At 25.4% G+C, this 17,775-nt stretch overlaps 3 protein-coding genes and 1 long non-coding RNA gene across 4 annotated transcripts; 3 read left to right on the top strand and 1 right to left on the bottom strand.

Annotated features, from left to right (window-relative positions):
• The first annotated feature begins 1,334 nt into the window (after positions 1 to 1,334).
• Positions 1,335 to 5,320, top strand: LOC123263466 (V-type proton ATPase subunit D). The gene is made up of 4 exons (XM_044726248.1): positions 1,335 to 1,469; positions 1,789 to 1,906; positions 2,939 to 3,424; positions 4,700 to 5,320. The coding sequence occupies exons 1-4, from the start codon at positions 1,429 to 1,431 to the stop codon at positions 4,790 to 4,792; spliced, it is 738 nt and encodes a 245-aa protein (XP_044582183.1). The 5' UTR covers positions 1,335 to 1,428; the 3' UTR covers positions 4,793 to 5,320.
• A 384-nt stretch (positions 5,321 to 5,704) lies between these two features.
• LOC123263471 lies at positions 5,705 to 8,479 on the top strand. Its single transcript, XM_044726256.1, has 3 exons — positions 5,705 to 5,973; positions 6,100 to 6,369; positions 7,593 to 8,479. The coding sequence occupies exons 1-3, from the start codon at positions 5,761 to 5,763 to the stop codon at positions 7,746 to 7,748; spliced, it is 639 nt and encodes a 212-aa protein (XP_044582191.1). The 5' UTR covers positions 5,705 to 5,760; the 3' UTR covers positions 7,749 to 8,479.
• LOC123263481 lies at positions 6,277 to 7,978 on the bottom strand. The gene is made up of 4 exons (XR_006509170.1): positions 7,880 to 7,978; positions 7,587 to 7,789; positions 6,444 to 6,531; positions 6,277 to 6,397 (listed from the first exon to the last, which is right to left on the bottom strand). It is a non-coding gene; the product is annotated as an uncharacterized LOC123263481 (long non-coding RNA).
• Positions 8,480 to 11,019: 2,540 nt separating the features above from the next.
• On the top strand, positions 11,020 to 16,303 carry LOC123263446 (putative ankyrin repeat protein RF_0381). The gene is made up of 3 exons (XM_044726221.1): positions 11,020 to 11,069; positions 11,131 to 11,476; positions 14,260 to 16,303. Exons 2-3 carry the CDS (start codon positions 11,161 to 11,163, stop codon positions 16,275 to 16,277), a joined length of 2,334 nt encoding a protein of 777 aa, XP_044582156.1. The 5' UTR covers positions 11,020 to 11,069; positions 11,131 to 11,160; the 3' UTR covers positions 16,278 to 16,303.
• The last annotated feature ends 1,472 nt before the right edge of the window (positions 16,304 to 17,775 follow it).

Genomic DNA, 17,775 nt, shown 5'->3' with positions numbered 1-17,775 from the left:
TATTTATATATATAAATATATGAAAAATATATCAAAATGCATGTGGGTACTCTAATGAAAACTCTTAATGAGTGTAACATCGGGATGAGCTTATATCTTAAAAAAAGTCAATAATTGAGAAACGACTTTGTATCTTGTGAACTATTGACATTTTTAAAGATATAAACTGATCCCGACGTTACACTCATCAAGACCTTTAATTTGAGTACCCACATCAATTTTTCATATATTTATATATATTATATATATGTATATATGAAAATGCATGTGGGTACTCTAATGAAAGCTCTTGATGAGTGTAACATCGGGATGAGCTTATATCTTAAAAAAAGTCAATAATTGAGAAATGACTTTGTATCTTGTGAACTATTGACATTTTTAAAGATATAAGCTGATCCCGACGTTACACTCATCAAGACCTTTCATTTGAGTAGCCACATCAATTTTTCATATATTTATATATATTATATATATGTATATATGAAAAATATATGAAAATGCATGTGGGTACTCTAATGAAAGCTCTTAATGAGTGTAACATCGGGATGAGCTTCTATCTCTAAAAATGTAAATAGTTAAAAAAGTATAGTGCAATTTAACAAAAATTATTATTTAATAAAGCAAAATTTTGTTTATTTATATTTCACAAGTCATGACAGTCACATAGTGACTGCTAGGTTGCTAGTTAGTATGAAAAAAATATTTTTAAAAATTTGCACTTATAATTTTTCAAAATTTCTATTTGTAGAATTTTTTTCAATATTTGTTATAAAAATATTTAAAAGTTGTTAAATTTCTGAAAAATTCAGTATCATGATTTTTTATTGAAGAATCATTGCTACCGTAATAACAAACCTTTGATCGAATTTAATTTGTTGAAAATCAGCGATTTTTGCTCTTACAAGAATATCTTCATAAGCGCTTCTAATTATTCCTGAACTCCAATTAAATTTATCAACTTTTTCTGTAATAACATTATTAGTTTTTTCTTCTTTTTCTTCTTTAATTCGCTCTAGTCTCTTACTATAAAAATATTTACGATTCTCCATTGTCATCAATGTTGGATATTCAATGTAACTTTTATTATTTTTACTATTATTATTCATATATAAATGAATATTCTTCATCAATGACATTTTAAATAATTTTCCATAATATTTAGAGTATTAAAACTTGTTTACTCTAAAAAATAAAAATAAAAAAGAGCGATTGGTAAAAAATAAAAGAAGTTCTATAAATTAATAATTTATAAAAATAATTGAATTAATTATATATACTTACATAAGTATAAAAATTCAAAAAACTCCCGCGAGTTCACTAGTGACGTCACATGCGACACACATACATCTAAACAAATAACTTCCGCTGGTCCCGAGTCCCAAGTCAGCTGATCTCCTTCATTGCTGTCTGCTTAATTTTTTATTGAAAATGTCGGGTAAAGACAGACTACCTATTTTTCCCTCTCGGGGGTAAGTAAAATAATATTTTATTATTTAAAGCTCTTTATTTATTCACAAACCACTCAATCAATCATTATCACTAATTATTTAATTTCAATTAATGTGTACACTGTCTTAATCACGTTGGCTCCAAAACTGGGTGTAACCCTTGTGTTCAAAATCATCTGACATTTATTTTAAAAAATCATTAATTTTTTTATTTTTATTTATTTATTTAATTAATTTGATATTTTTTTCATTTTTAAATTAATGATTTTTTAAAATTGTAAATATGTCAAATAATTGGATTGATGAAATAATTTATAATAATAAAAATAATTTATTTTAGAGCACAAATGTTGATGAAATCTCGTCTTGCTGGTGCAACAAAAGGCCATGGATTATTAAAAAAGAAAGCTGATGCATTGCAGATGAGATTCCGTATGATTCTTGGTAAAATTATCGAGGTAAATATATTAAATTTAATTTACCAGTCATATGACAACTCTTTAATTTTTTTTTTTAATAAACAATTTTTTTCCGAAAAAATTATTTTTAAAAAAATTTCAATTTTAATTTATTAAAATTTCTAATTATCAATTTTTTTTTATGAAAATTAAAGTAGCAGATATTTGATAATTTTTAGAATTTTTTTAACAAGTAAATTACTGTAAAAATAAATTAGAAAGAAAAATTGACTTGTAGAAATTTTAAAAAATTAAAAATGCAATTTTTTAAAAATCATTTTCAAAATAAATTTTTTTTTGTTAAGTAAAATTAAAAATTATCAAGTGACTGCTAACTTTAATGTCATTTTTTTTGTCATAATTTATTTTTTGTAAAAGTTTATTAAATTTCTGCTAAATTAATTTATATGATAAATATAACAAAAATTATTATACTAAAATTAATAAACATCAGACAATTTTAGGAATTTTTTTAACAAATCATTTTTTATTAAAAAAAAATATTTTAAAAAATTCTCACTTATTTTAAAAATTTTCTAATTTAAATTTCCACATTTAAAATTCCACATGTGGAATTTTTTTATGAAAATTAAATTAGCTGACATCTGAAAATTTTTATAATTATTTTTATTGAAAAAATTATTGCTCTAAAATTAAAAGAAAAAATTTTACATGTAGAAAATTTGAAAAATTATACGTGCAACTTTTTTAAAGTATTTTTTTACTTGCAATTTAATTTAAAAAAAAAAATAGAAAAATTTTTGTACGTCAGCTAATTTTAGTATCATAATTTTTTTTACTTATTTTCTTTTCATTATAATTTAATTTATTTTCTTAATTTCTTAATTGTTAGAAAAATCTAAAAAGATTGTCTGTTAAAATTTAGTATCATTAAAAATTTTAATTGTTAATTGATGAAATATTTTTTTTCACCATAAAATTGGTAAAAGTTCAGTAAATGAAAAAAAATTTTTTAATTTGGTAATTTCAAATTCTTGATATTTAAAAGAAAAATTTATAATTTATTTTTAGACGAAAACATTGATGGGAGAAGTAATGAAAGAAGCTGCATTTTCACTAGCAGAAGCTAAATTTGCGACTGGTGATTTTAACCAAGTAGTCTTGCAGAACGTAACAAAAGCCCAGATTAAAATCCGGTCTAAGAAAGACAACGTAGCTGGTGTAAACTTGCCAGTGTTCGAGTCCTACCAAGACGGTACGGATACCTACGAACTCGCTGGGTTGGCTCGTGGTGGTCAGCAGCTCGCAAAACTCAAGAAGAACTACCAAAAAGGAGTCAAGCTTCTTGTGGTTTTGGCCTCGCTGCAAACTAGCTTCGTAACTCTTGACGAAGTAATTAAGATCACTAATCGGCGAGTCAACGCCATCGAGCATGTTATTATTCCTCGTATCGAGAGGACACTCGCTTACATTATTTCAGAGCTCGATGAGCTTGAGCGTGAAGAGTTTTACCGTCTAAAAAAAATTCAGGATAAGAAGAAGATTATTAAAGCCAAGGTGATTTTTTTGATAAAATAATTACACTAAAATCTTGAAACAGACATTTAAAAATTTTTTAAACAATTAAATTGTTATAAAAAAAAATTAGTGAAAAAATTCCACGTATAGAAATTAAAAAAAATTAATTAATTTGTTATAAAATTTAAAAAAAATTTCAAATGTCTGCTAATATTATTAATTAATTTTTTAAATCTACATTATTAAGTCAATAAACAAATTTTTGTGACCAGTGTATTTATATGATAAAATGGGTTTTTATGGTTAAATTTGGTATCGTTGGAAAAGTCTTGACCTGGAGTTGTGTCTTTTCAAGGTTTCATATCATTCTCAGCAATAGTTAATTTATGATGATAAGTATTTAGGCTGCATTCGAAAATGTTCTATCTCTAAATACATAATTAAGAAATGACCTTGTATCTTGTGAACTATTGACATTTTTAAAGATATAAGCTCATCCCGACATTACACTCATTAAGACCTTTCATTTGAGTACCCACATCAATTTTTCATATATTTATATATATTATATATATGTATATATTAAAAATATATCAAAATTCATGTGGGTACTCAAATGAAAGCTCTTGATGAGTATAACATCGAGATAAGCTAATATTTCTAAAAATGTCAATATTTGAGAAAATACAGCGCAATTTAACATAATTAAGAAATGACCTTGTTTTTTGTGAACTATCGATATTTTTAAAGATATAAGCTCATCCCGATGTTACACTCATCGAGACCTTTCATTTGAGTACCCACATCAATTTTTCATATATTTCATATATTTATATATATGTATATATGAAAAATATATCAAAATGCATATGGGTACTTAAATGAAAGGTCTTGATGAGTGTAACATCGGGATGAGCTTATATCTTTAAAAACATCAATATTTAAAAAAGTACAATGCAATATTAACAAATATCTTGTGAACTATTGAAATTTTTAAAGATATAAGCTCATCCCGATGTTACACTCATCGAGACCTTTCATTTGAGTACCCACATCAATTTTTCATATATTTCATATATTTATATATATGTATATATGAAAAATATATCAAAATGCATATGGGTACTTAAATGAAAGGTCTTGATGAGTGTAACATCGGGATGAGCTTATTATATCTTTAAAAATGTTAATAGTTAAAATAGTACAGTGCAATTTAACAAAAGTCATTATTTAATACGGCAAAATTTGATTTATTTATAGTTCACAAGTCACAGAAGTCACATATTAATTAAACAATCTTTTTTTTTTTTTCAGGCTGAAGCCCACCGTATTGAAATGATAGCTGCTGGCAAAGATTACGATTCAGTCAACATGCTCGACGAAGGAGACGACGATTTATTATTTTAACTTGTATATATATATATTTAAATATTTAAAAACTTATTTTAAAGATTCAAAAAAGAAATGAATTATGAAATCTTCAATCGTCTATCAAATGAGTGCTTACTCATCAATCAAATAGTTCTCAAGCTTCTTATCAGAACAATTTGATTGCATGATTAACAATTGAAAAAAAAAAAAATCAATTTTGTACAGATGTATAATAATTAAAAGTACTTGATTTTCTTCTAATGAATTAGCTTCAGATATAAAAAATTAGCTGTTTAAAGCTTTTAATTCAGATCTTAAATATTAATATTATTTATCAACATTTGTCAAAGTAAGTTTAATTATAACTATTAATTAAAGAAGAAGAATAAGTATTTAAAAGTATTTAACGTATTCCAAACGTCAATTGACGTAAATAATCTGTAAATCACTCCGGAGCTTGCAAATATATAGTATTAATAATAAAAAAAAATAAAATCTAAATGAATATTTAAAAGTATGTAAGGGAATAATAATTAGAATAAATATCTATATGTCTGTTGATAATGGATGTCTACTCTATTAATCTGACATTTATATGAATCCCATAGATAATAAAGTAATCTGATGATGATGGGCACTAGGATGAAGGAACTAGGTCAATCAATATTCAGCTGTAGGGCGCAAGCGACATTGATACTCGACGTAAGAGTTAATGCGCGTGATAGATAAAATTTAACACTCGGTGTGCTAGTCGTTACTTAAATATAAAGTAAATAAGATTGTTTAAATCATACAAAAAAATTTTTGTTCTAATATTTATTATTATTATTTAAAATAATAATAATTAATTAAATAAATAAATAAATTATTAAAAAAATAATTTATTAATTAAACGAATAAATAAATAAATAATTAATTAATTAAATAAATTAATTAATATAAATAATAATAATTTATTATTATTATTTAAAATAATAATAATAATTAATAAATAAATTGAAAAAATGTCTTCCTCACGATTAAACGCAGTAGCGATACCGGAGATACGTTTTAACGAAGTGATTGAACATTTACGATTCAATTTCTTCGCTGATGAGCCTCTTAATCGCGGAGTGGACCTCTGCCAAAAAGGAGACTCGCATCTAGAGCTTGAAAATCACTGTCTGGCTACTCTTAAGCAAGGATACTCGCGGATGCTGGTAACCGAAGATGGAACGGTAATTACTAATTATAATTGCTTTTTTTTTAATTAAAAAAAAATTAGTCATCTAGATTTATTATACCAGGTCTTAGGTAAATTGTATTAATTGTTCATCTTGATTAATTAATTATTAATTGAGCAGATAGCCGGACTGGCGTTGAATGGAGTGACGAAGAAAGGAGACCGCGAAGAAGCAGTTCGTCGCCTAGAGGAACTCGATGATGAAAAGTTCAAAATTATTTTTGGGCTGCTGTACAAAGTGAGCGAGAAAGTAGATCTCTTTGAAAAGTACAACACGGAAGAGTTGTTTGAGTGCAGGATCCTCAGCGTTGATGAAGAGTTCCGTGGCCGTGGGCTAGCTAATGTCCTGATGGCTGATACTGTTGATGTGGCCAAACGCGCTGGCTTTAAGGTTGTAAGATGTTATTGACCGATATCACCTAGCATGCATAATTAATTATTTGTTAATTAATTTAAAAATTTTACCTATTTTCTGCATGTTGTTCGTTGTTTTTGTCAGTGTCAAGGTACTTGTTATTTTATTATTATTTTATTAAAGGTACATATCTTCAGGCTGAAAAAAAAAATTTTAATTAGGATTTATACATAAATATTTAATAATTTTTGCATATTTAATCATTTTTAATAATAATAATACTAATAATAATAATAATATTTGATAAATTTTGAATATTTAATCATTTTTAGGAATAATAATAATTTTTAATAAGTTTTAAATATTTAATAATTTTTTTTGGTATTTAAATAATTAATTTTTGAATTTTAAATTAAAATAAATTTTTATTTTTTTTTTTTACTGGAAATATGTACTTCTGTAAATAATTTGAGTCACTGAAATTTTTTTAACTTCAAAAATGTTATAAGATATTTGTTAATTAAAATACTGCAGTAGTAATTATTTTTCTGACTATTATTCATGTCTTGTACTTTATTTATATTCTTCAGTGAAATTGATAGAAAAAAATTTTTAATTCGTTTTCTTGCAGCATAAAAGTTTTAAAATTTTTAATGACTTAAAATTTTTTTATCAAGATAATTTAAAAAAAAACTTTCAATAGATAAATTAAAATTTTTGGTAAATATTTACAAGTGGGTAATTTTAATTTTAATTTTTTTGAACAAAATTTCTATTTGACTTTATTGATATATTTTTTTTTAAATACATAAAAAAATGAACAATTAAAGAAAAAAGTTAATTATCACAATTTTAACAAATTTTCAAAAAAATTTATAAATTTTTTAGAAAATCGTGATATTTAACTTTTTTTTTTCAAATTGTTCGTTTATTTATGTACTTTTAAAAAAAAAATATATCAAAAACATCGAAAAAAGATAAAATATAAATTTTATCCAAAAACATGAGCCAGAATTTTTTCCAACTTTTAAAGATAAAAAAGCTATCGAAATCTTTATTTTTTTCTTTCATATTTTTTATCATTAATGCGCTATAAAAACAAGCAGAATAAAAAAAATTAATTTTTCACCCAGATATGGCCAAAAATAGGGTGGACCCCACTTGTAAATAATTACCATAATTTGTAGTTTGTTAATTAATTCTAATTAAAAAAAAATAATTATAAAAAATTGAAAATTAATTAATAAATTTACTTTTAGGTAATAAAAGCAGACGCAACAGGAATTTATTCTCAAAAAGTATTTGAAAAACATGGCTTTAAAACAGAAGCTGAAATATTTTACACCGACATAGATGAAAAATTGAGACCAGCTTTACCACATCGCTCATTAAAATTAATGGTCTTGGTACTTTAAGTATTAAAAATCAACAAGCTAAAATCCTTTGATCCTTGGTCCTGTAAAGGAAATTATAATAAAGTTAAGATTTAAAATAAATCAAAGGAATGTCGTAGTTTAAAAAAAAAAAAAAAAAAAAGTATATTTACTGTTTCATCGTTGAAAGTCTGACAATAACAGCTCTCTAAAATAAAAGTAATTAATTGACTAATAAATAAATAAATATATATACGTACAATAATAATTATTAAAGTAAAAAAATCAAAGAGCTGGATATTTATAAAAAAAATGTTTAATAATTTACTGCCCTATTTATATAAGTAAGCACTAAATTCCACGGCAAGAGAAAGCACAAAGTTATTTGTTAATTTATCTTATAATTAATTACTGATATGATAATTGATATTTTTTTGAGTCCTTTTCGTCGTTACGGCAGGTCCGAAACAAAATTATTATGAAAAAGTATTTACAAAAGTATGATTAAAAACAGCTACCGTCCATTGGTGGCAACGATACTCCATTTTTCGTACAAATCATGAATAACGGGTCCATTTATGTCCAGAGAATGAATAAATGAATTTTAAAAAAATATTATTAACAAAGTTATACGAATGTTATACAATTATATGCAATATTTTTGTTGTAATTCGACAATATTATATTATATTGTATTGATATATATAAAAAACAAAGGTGTTATTTTGTAAGAAATACCTCCAGGAAAATAAATAGTCGACTTTATTAAATTATCTGCTCTTATCTTTTCTTTACAGTCTTTTTTTTCTTCTTCTTTATATCTCTTTAATCTTCAACTATTAATGGTCTGGATTAAATATTAAAATAAATGATTCTAAAATCAAGCGATATTTAAAAATTTTTTTTATTAATTAAATAAAAACCAAAAGGTTATTTTAATTAAATTGGACTCATACTTTTTTAAATCTTATAAGAAATATGAAATTTTTTTTTTTATTTTTTTGTAATAAAACTTTTAATAAGAAAAATCCTATAAATTTTTTAATATCTGCTAATTCTATTTTCATTAAAATAATTAGTTTTCAAATTAATGCAATAATTTTTTTAAAACTTAGAAACAAAAAGCTTTCTTTAGAAAATTATTATACTCACATTTTTCTTTATTTTTTGATCCTGAAAATAAAAAATTTTATAATTAATTTTTTTTTAATTATCATTTTCTTTATAATTATTTTTTTTAACTGATAAAAATAATTTCATATGTAAAAATTAAAAAAAAAACTGTTGGTACTGAAAGCAGCAGAAATTTTACAATTATTTTTATTTTTATAAAAAAAAAAAATTAATTTTAAAAAGTTTCCACTTGTCATTTTTTTTAATTTCTAAAAGTGGAATTTTTCTAGTGAAATTTTTTGATTGTAATTTAATTGTTATAAAATTAAAAAATGACAGATGTCTGTTAACTTTAGAATTATAATGATATTATTAAAGATTTCAGAATTTTATAGCAATTAAATTAAAGTAAAAGACCCAGTTAATGACACTGGCCTAGTTATTGGACACTTGCAATTTTATTCTAATTAAAAATATAGAGTTCTTAAAAAATCAATCATCTTAAATTATGAAAATAAAATTAGCCGACATCTAAAAATTTTTATGATTTTTTTTATTAAAAAGTTATTACAAAAAAATAAAAAAAAAATTTTTATTTGTTAAAAACTTCAAAAACTATAAGTGCAATTTTTTAAAAATATTTTTGAGTTTTAATTTAATAAATTAAGTAAAATAAAAAAATCAAAAATGTCGGCTAACTTTACTATATTATTCTTTAATTTTATAATTCAAAAATTATATTTATTAATTTTTTAGAGTTGATTTGTTTTTTTTTTTAATTAATTAAAATAAAATTGCAAGTGTCAATAACTAGGTCTTTTACCTTATTATAAAAAAATTTAATTAAAAAGTTCCACATGTGAAAATTAATAAAAATTACAATTGAAAATTTTTAGAAGCATTTTTTTATTGTAATTGGTTTATTAAAAAAATTTTTTTAATTGACAGCTGACGGCTAACTTCAGTATTATGTCATGATACTAAATTCAACAGACATCTGATTTTTTTTAAGAATTTTTATTAATAAATAAATAATTATTAAAAAAAGGCCATTCGGCAGCCGAAATGGAAGTAGATTTCATTTTTATAATAATAATTTTTATAATTGAAGCTTATTAGAAGAGCTTTACGATGCATTTCACCAAATTTTAATATCTTTTGTCTAATTCAGTTGTTATACCAAGTTGAAGTAGTAAAAACATCAATTTTTACGATTTTCAAAATTTCAAAATCATGTCATTTCCAAATTACTCGCCCGATTAAGCTCATCTTCGAACTTAACCTTGGTCTTGATCGATAAATGAAGCATGTTGAGTTTGAGAAAAATCGGTTATAAATTGAAAACGTTATCGTGCTGACAAGCCGCGTTATATCGTATAAATATAAATATATATATATATATATATATATATATATATATACATGATCATATATTGAGACTATATATATGTTATCATGCTGACAAGCCACGTTATATATATATATATATATATATATATATATATATATATATATATATATATATATATATATATATATATATATATATATATATATATATATATATATATATATATATATATATATATATATATATATATATATATAGCATATATATATATGCATAACAGTGACCATATAACATACATATATATACATACATACATATATTATGAGTCAGAAAATGTATATAGTTCAAAAGTTTATATATGTATGTATATACACATACATATATATATATATATATATAAACTTTTGAACTATATACATTCTCTAACTCAGCTCGACAAACTAAGTCAGAAAATGACTAAATTTTTTAAAAGTTGCGCCATAAGGACGGCTGCAATAGTTAGATTTTTATGAAATCTACTAAAAAACTAATTAAAGAAATTAAAAAAAACTACAGATATACACTTAAAAAAAAAAATTTTATTGTTTATTTACTTGTGAATCAAAATAAACAAAACTAAAAATCGATTTGAAATAACAGCTGATTTCAGAGTAGTTCCCATTTTTTTATGGAGGGTAGAGGTACCTCTACCCTCCATACATTTTTTGAATATACAATAGCGCGCTCTACATACCGACCGCGTAAAAAATAACAGCTAACCTCAAAAAACGCATAAATTTACCAACGTAAATATTACAATTACGTATTGTATTTATTTATTAAAAAAAACATACAAATATCGCCAAGAAAGATTTTTTTGTTTATAATCAACTAGTATTTTTTTTTTTAACAAATCTCAGGTAAGTAAAAAACACAAAATAAATAATAAAACATTATTAATAACACCAAAACAACTTTTAGGGATAGTAAATAGACAACTAAGACTTAAAAATGTCAGATGATGAAAGACCAGCGAAAAGACAGCGTATTGATGCGTCATCAGACTCAGAATCTGAAAATTCAGGAGCAGAAGACAATGTACCCGGCAACGACCACCTGAACGATAATTCCGACAGCGACATGTCATCGGACTCGGACGATGACAATGACAACGACAACGATGAGGATTCCGATGATGACGACGACATGAATCAACCTCGAATGGCAGTGGACCTTTTCCGATTATTAGCTCACGCTTTCGTCGAAACGATCGCCGACGAAAATGAAATGGACATAGACGGAGTTAACTGGGTTCGAGGCACTTTAGGTATGATCATTAATGTAGCACATATCGCGTGACTAATGCAAAAAGGGCGCATAGCTACACGTTAGTAGGGATTTATGCTAAAGGGGCGCATAAAAAAATTTTTTTTTGCCATTCTTCTTGAAATCGCTCAAAACACAAAGATCTGTAAAAAAAAATATTCGACTATCCTAAAGCTAAAAGGGCGTAACTGAAGACATGCGCCCTTTTAGCTTTTAGGAAAGTAGTGCCTAAGGCTAAAAGGGCACATAAAAAAAATTTAAGTTTTTATAAAAAATTTTGATAAATATCTTCACAAGACATAAAATAAAAAAGTTTAATGAATAAAAAAAAAATTTCTCAACAGCCGGTCCCTACACGGAAAGAACAAGATGATACTGGGTATCATCCCAGATTAAACTCAGTGATATCTGTGGTGAAAAAAAATTTCAGATAGTAGCTAAAAAAAATCCAGATTATACTGGGTGATTTTTGGATTATATTCATTGTAATCTGGATTATACTAACTACTATCTGAAATTTTTTTTTACTCAGTATAACCCGGGATGATATCCAGTGTCATCTTGTTCTTTTCGCGTACGATTGCAGCTTCATATTTCTCTTCTAGACAAAGAAGAATTTTGAAAAAAACGCTCTGCTACGTAATAGATTTTTTAATTATCTATTTCATATAGCAAGGTGTTTTTTTCAAAATTGTCATTTGTTTAAAAAAAAAATATAAAACTTCAATAGCTTTATAATCATGAATGCACCGAGGATAGTACCGTTTCTTGCAGTGAGTGCGACGCGAGAAAAAGAGGGACCGGCTGTTTTTAAGTACTTAAACATTATTGAAAATATAATAATTTTTAACTATTTTCTTACAAGCTATGGATAATTAAATTAATTGAAAACTAATGGGATTGAAATAATTTTCAAATAAAAATAAATTAATACAATCACGCATATTTTGCAATTTTTTAAAAATATTTTAATTGTAATTTTAAAAGAGTGTATGTTGAGTTAAAATACGCCTCTTTCGTGTGAATCTACCGTTTTTTTTTTTTAATTTTTAGGCTAAAAATGAGAATTTTAATGAATTATTTAGAAAAAAAATTTATAAGCCCTTTTAGCTTTAGGAAATCAATGCTTGATTTTTCGACGAAGAATATGTCAACTAGTCGATTGGTGATGAAAAAAAAAATTATGCGCCCTTTTAGCTTTGCAAAGCTAAAAGGGCGCATACTTTGCCTTGCCCCCTTTTTGCATTAGTCACGCGATATTTAATAATTTTAAAAATTTTATAACAAATAAATATGAAAATTAAGTTAGCCGACATCTAAAAATTTTTAGAATTTTTTTTTACTGAAAAAATGATTACAAAATAATAAAAAAAATTTCATTTGTAAAAAACTTGATAAACTGTAAGTGCAATTTTTAAAAAATATTTTTTAGTTCTAATTTGATAATTAAAAAAAACAAAAAATTAAAAACGTCGGCTAACTTTAGTGTTATCAAATAAATTATGGCAAAAAAAATTATGAAAAAAAAATTGACATTTAGAAATTTAAAAAAATAAAAAATGCAATTTTTTAAAAATAATTTTTTGGAACAAATATTTTTGTTAAGGGTGGAAATACATGTAGAAAGCCGTTTTCATGCTGATTTTCATTAATTTTTTTAAGGTATAAAAAATTAATATTATTTATTGAAACTATCAGGTTATTTTATAGATATATTTATATGAAAATTAAATTAGCCGACATCTAAAAATTTTTATAATTATTTTTATTGAAAAAATTGTTACTGTAAATTAAAAGAAAAAATTTCACATGTAGAAAATTTTAAAAATTATACGTGCAATTTTTTTAAAGTATTTTTTTACTAGCAATTTAATTGTTAAAAAAAATAGAAAAATTTTTGAACGTCGGCTAACTTTACTATCATTATATTTATGTGTATTTTTTCATATTAAACAACAATATAAGTTAACAAATAGCAGAGATATCAGCTGATACACATCGTAGGTTGTCATCCGACTTAGCAGTCTGTGTGCAGTATGGAAGCCGCAATTTTTATTTGAAATCAATGGCACAGAAAAATTACTTCATTTATATGTGTATCTTCCATATGAACCTCAATTTACAAAACAAAAAGTAAAAATTTTCATTTTTTAGAGGGCTGTGAAATTAAGTCGTGATTTTTTACCACTTTTTTATACATTGTTTATTAAAAAAAAATAGTTTAAATAAAAATATCGCTTTCGATTGAGGTTCATATACAAGGTAATTGTATAAAGAAAATTATAAATGAAAATAAAGTTAGCCGACATTTAAAAATTAAAAAAATTTTTTTTATTGAAAAAATTGTATCAAAAAAAAATTTCATTCGTAAAAAACTTTAAAAACTATAGGTGCAATTTTTAAAAAATATTTTTTAGTTCTAATTTAATAAATGAAAAAAAAATCAAAAAATTAAAAACGTCGGCTAACTTTAGTATTATAAAATATCGCAAGATGATTGGTTTAAAACTCTTTGAGCTGGACTGCACACAGTTTTGGAAAAACTCGTTTCGAGAAAAACGCGTTTGAAAAAAAAGTGACAGAAAAAGTTGATGTAAAATAGTATTAAAGTAATTACTAAATCGCTTATAACTTTGACTTGAAATTTTAAATCTATATTTTTGAATAGTTTTACAAGCGATTTATAAAAAAAAATTGAATTTTTTTAAGCCTGTACACGTATTTCCCCCTTAAATAAAATTAAAAAATTGTCAAATGACATCTAATTTTAATGTCATACTTCAGGTGATTCCGACGAAGAAGAAGAAGATAACAAAGACTCCGACTCCGAGAGCCAAAAATCAGAATCAAAAGACACTCCACTAATAATCGCAGTGAAAGCCGAGAACCTAAAATCAATGAAACAGCTTCTCAAAACTGGAGTCGACATTGACGAGCAAGGTGACTATTTTAAAACCGCGCTTCGCGTAGCAGTAGACATGGAATTTATCCCAGGTATTGAAATTTTACTCGAGCACGGTGCTAATATTTCCGCTAAAAATACTTCAGACACAATTTACAACTACTGGGACACTCCGCTGCACAGCGCAGTGAAGAAAAACCGGCTGGACATTGTCCAGCTGCTCTTAACAAAAAAAATAGACATACGCGCGCTGGTAAAAAACCGCGAGGCTGTTCTTAGTCACGCAATTAAGCGTAAAAATTGGGAAATAATAAAATGTCTTACTCGCAGCAATTCCGTTTCAATAAATCACGACAATTTATTCCGCGAAACCTTCAAAAATTTCTCACTAGAGCAGCTCAAAGAGCTGGGCTACGGCGAGCACGAAATTTCTATTTTATTCGGCAGGTACGCTGACATCAATACCTTAGACGAGTCTTCCCAAACTGTTCTTTTCGCAGCAGTAGAAAGCGGCAACTTAAAAATAGTCAAATATTTATTAGAAATGGGCGCTGATATAAACGCGACCAACAATCACCAGTTCTGCGGCGGCTGGACCGCATTGCACATTGCGATAGATCTTAACAACGAAGAAATCGTCCAGCATTTGCTGGGTAATAAACACTGCGATGTAAATGCCAAAACAGACAAAGGAGAAACTCCTCTTCATGTTGCCGCGGCTAAAGACAATGTTTCAGTGGCTAAAAAACTGATAAAGAAGAACGCCAAGTATGATATCTTCGCTAAGCACGGATTTGTCTCCGGATTGACTGCTTACCATGTAGCTGTTAGTGAAAATGCTCTGGAGATGGTCAAGTACTTTTTAAATGTCCTGAAAGTAGAGGTTAATTCCAAGACTGAGGATGGAGAAAATGCGCTTCAACTTGCGGGAAGAGCTAAAAGCACGGAGATGATTAATTTGCTTCTAGACAATGGAATAAATATCAATCATGTTAATGAGCAAGACTCTGGACAAACTGCGCTGCATATTGCTATTAGACTGGATGACAATGAGCTGGTTGATTTATTGCTCAGAAGAGGCGCTGATGTTAATATTCTTTCTGCTGATGGAAAAACTGCACTTTATGAAGCTATTTGCAAAAAGAATCAATATATTATCACACGTCTGTTGGATTGTGGCGCGGATGTTAATAAAAAGAGCAGTTCTAATCGGTATGAAGGTATGACGGCAATTCATCAAGCTACCCTTCAAGAATCCATGGAATTAATTAAGCTCTTGGTGAACAGAGGCGCGGATATCGATGCTACCGCGAGGAGTAATTACAGTTTTAAAATGGAATCTGCTATTGATATGGCGATTAAAAATAATTGCGATGGAGAATTATTGCAATTGCTTTTAGATCTTGGAGCTGATATCAATGAAGCTTTTGTTTATAAAAATCTGCGTGATACTACTTCTACGATACTCCAGCAGCATGTACTTAAATTAAAAGCTGCTAAATTACATGTTCATAAGAAGCATTTAGAGTGGATTAGCCGCGGGATTAAGAAGAGAGAGTATCAGAGTAAGTGTATCAAGGAAGTTAAGAGTATGAAGAAAGAGAAGATTACTAGAACTAGTGTTTCTTACTATGATGTTCTGGTTAAGGGTGTTGACCAGGTGGTCATGTATGCGGAGAATAAGAATATTGAAAAGGCTATTAAAGATAAAAAATTAGCTACCAAGTTCCCCTTGTATGCAAAGATGTTGGTTTATCAGTTTAAAAAGGGGCAGAAGAGGAATTTGTTGCTGAAAAATGCTGAGAAGAAACTTGAAGATATTTTTGGTGATTTACCTTACAATTGTGTTAGAGACATTTTGATATACTTAAATAATGAAGACTTGATGGTTTATTCTTAAAGGATTTTTATTTAGTTTAGAAGTTCAATATCAATTTTTATTTTTTATCTTTGTATTTGAAATAATTTATTGGTACATTGTAATAAATGTTTATTAATTTTGAATTCAAATAAATATTCATGTTTTTCAGTATTTACAATTTTTTTTTTTTTTTATAATTTAGTACATACCCTTAAGGGTATTAATACTAGACAGTTTTTTCTTTAAGGAATAATTTATGTTTGTTTAGGTTTTTTAATAAAAAATTTTTTACCTAAGAAAATAAAACAGTAACTAAACATGTAAAAATTATATAAATTTATAACAGTAAACAATATCTGATACAATTAAGCGAAACTTGCGAGGAATTGTAAACATATAATACATTTAATTATAATAGTACTTACAATAAGAAAATTGCAAAAACTGTTGTACAAATTTAAATATTTTTTATTTATTTATTTAATTTATATCCCAAGGCATTAAGCCTAATGGCAAGTACAAAATATGGAAATGATTTATTCAATCACATATGTATTATAAATTATAATGTATATTTAGAACATAAAAAAAAATAATTCTATGTTCAGTAAAAAGAAAGAAAAAATAACGTAATACATAAAGGTACATAATCTAAACGATATTATGCAAAGTTGATATAAATTTATACAGAAAAACAATAGTTTATAATAATTGTCAAAAATTTGCTTCGTTATTCATAAAAAATTCAAATGCTTTATTTTTGAAGATTTAAAAAAAAAAAACAGTTTTTTCTTTACTTATTTATTTTTTCATTTCAGGTATACAAGAAAAAAAATTATTTTGCAGAAGTACAAGGTTTATAACGGAATACAGTCAACTAAAAGAAAAAAAAATTTTTTTTCAGTAAATATAGCAGGTAGAAAATATTTAAATAATCTTACAGTATACCTGCATTTTCCAGTATTATTTTCATTCTATCTTAAATCAGTCGAAAAAAAACTCCTGAAGTGTCAGCGACTATAAACTTTTCAAGTGAGTTGTGAAACTTTGATTTAAAAATATTTTCCAGTGTTTAAAAAAAAAAAAAAATTAATAATTAAAATCTTTCTGATTATTCATACCAAGAAAATTAATTTCTTAATAAAATGGTGAATGAACGTGCTAAAAAATCTATTTCAAAACATTATTCATCGCTGACTAGTCACATTAGAGGTGGCTATACAAAACTAGTCCAGTTATTTGGAGAAAAAAATGCTGAAATTGATAAACAAGAAGAAATTTTGGACAGAAATTATAGAAGAAACTTCAATTAATCTCAGAGAATATTCTTCTTTTCATCAGAACGACAATATTAATCACATTAATATTGTGATTAAAATTTTTACTAATCATTTTTTTTTATTTTTATCAGTGGAATTTTTTTATTAATTTTTTTTTTTTCATAATCAAGTTAATTTAATAATTTTTTTTTTCATAGCAAATTTAATTTAATAATTTAATTCAATTATAAATTTAATTTAATTATTTTCGCCGAAAT

The sequence above is a fragment of the Cotesia glomerata genome, linkage group LG4 (genome assembly GCF_020080835.1).
Source record: "Cotesia glomerata isolate CgM1 linkage group LG4, MPM_Cglom_v2.3, whole genome shotgun sequence".
NCBI lineage: Eukaryota > Metazoa > Arthropoda > Insecta > Hymenoptera > Braconidae > Cotesia > Cotesia glomerata.
Note: the sequence above shows the minus strand (reverse complement) of the source record. Positions and strands in the feature narration are given on the sequence as shown.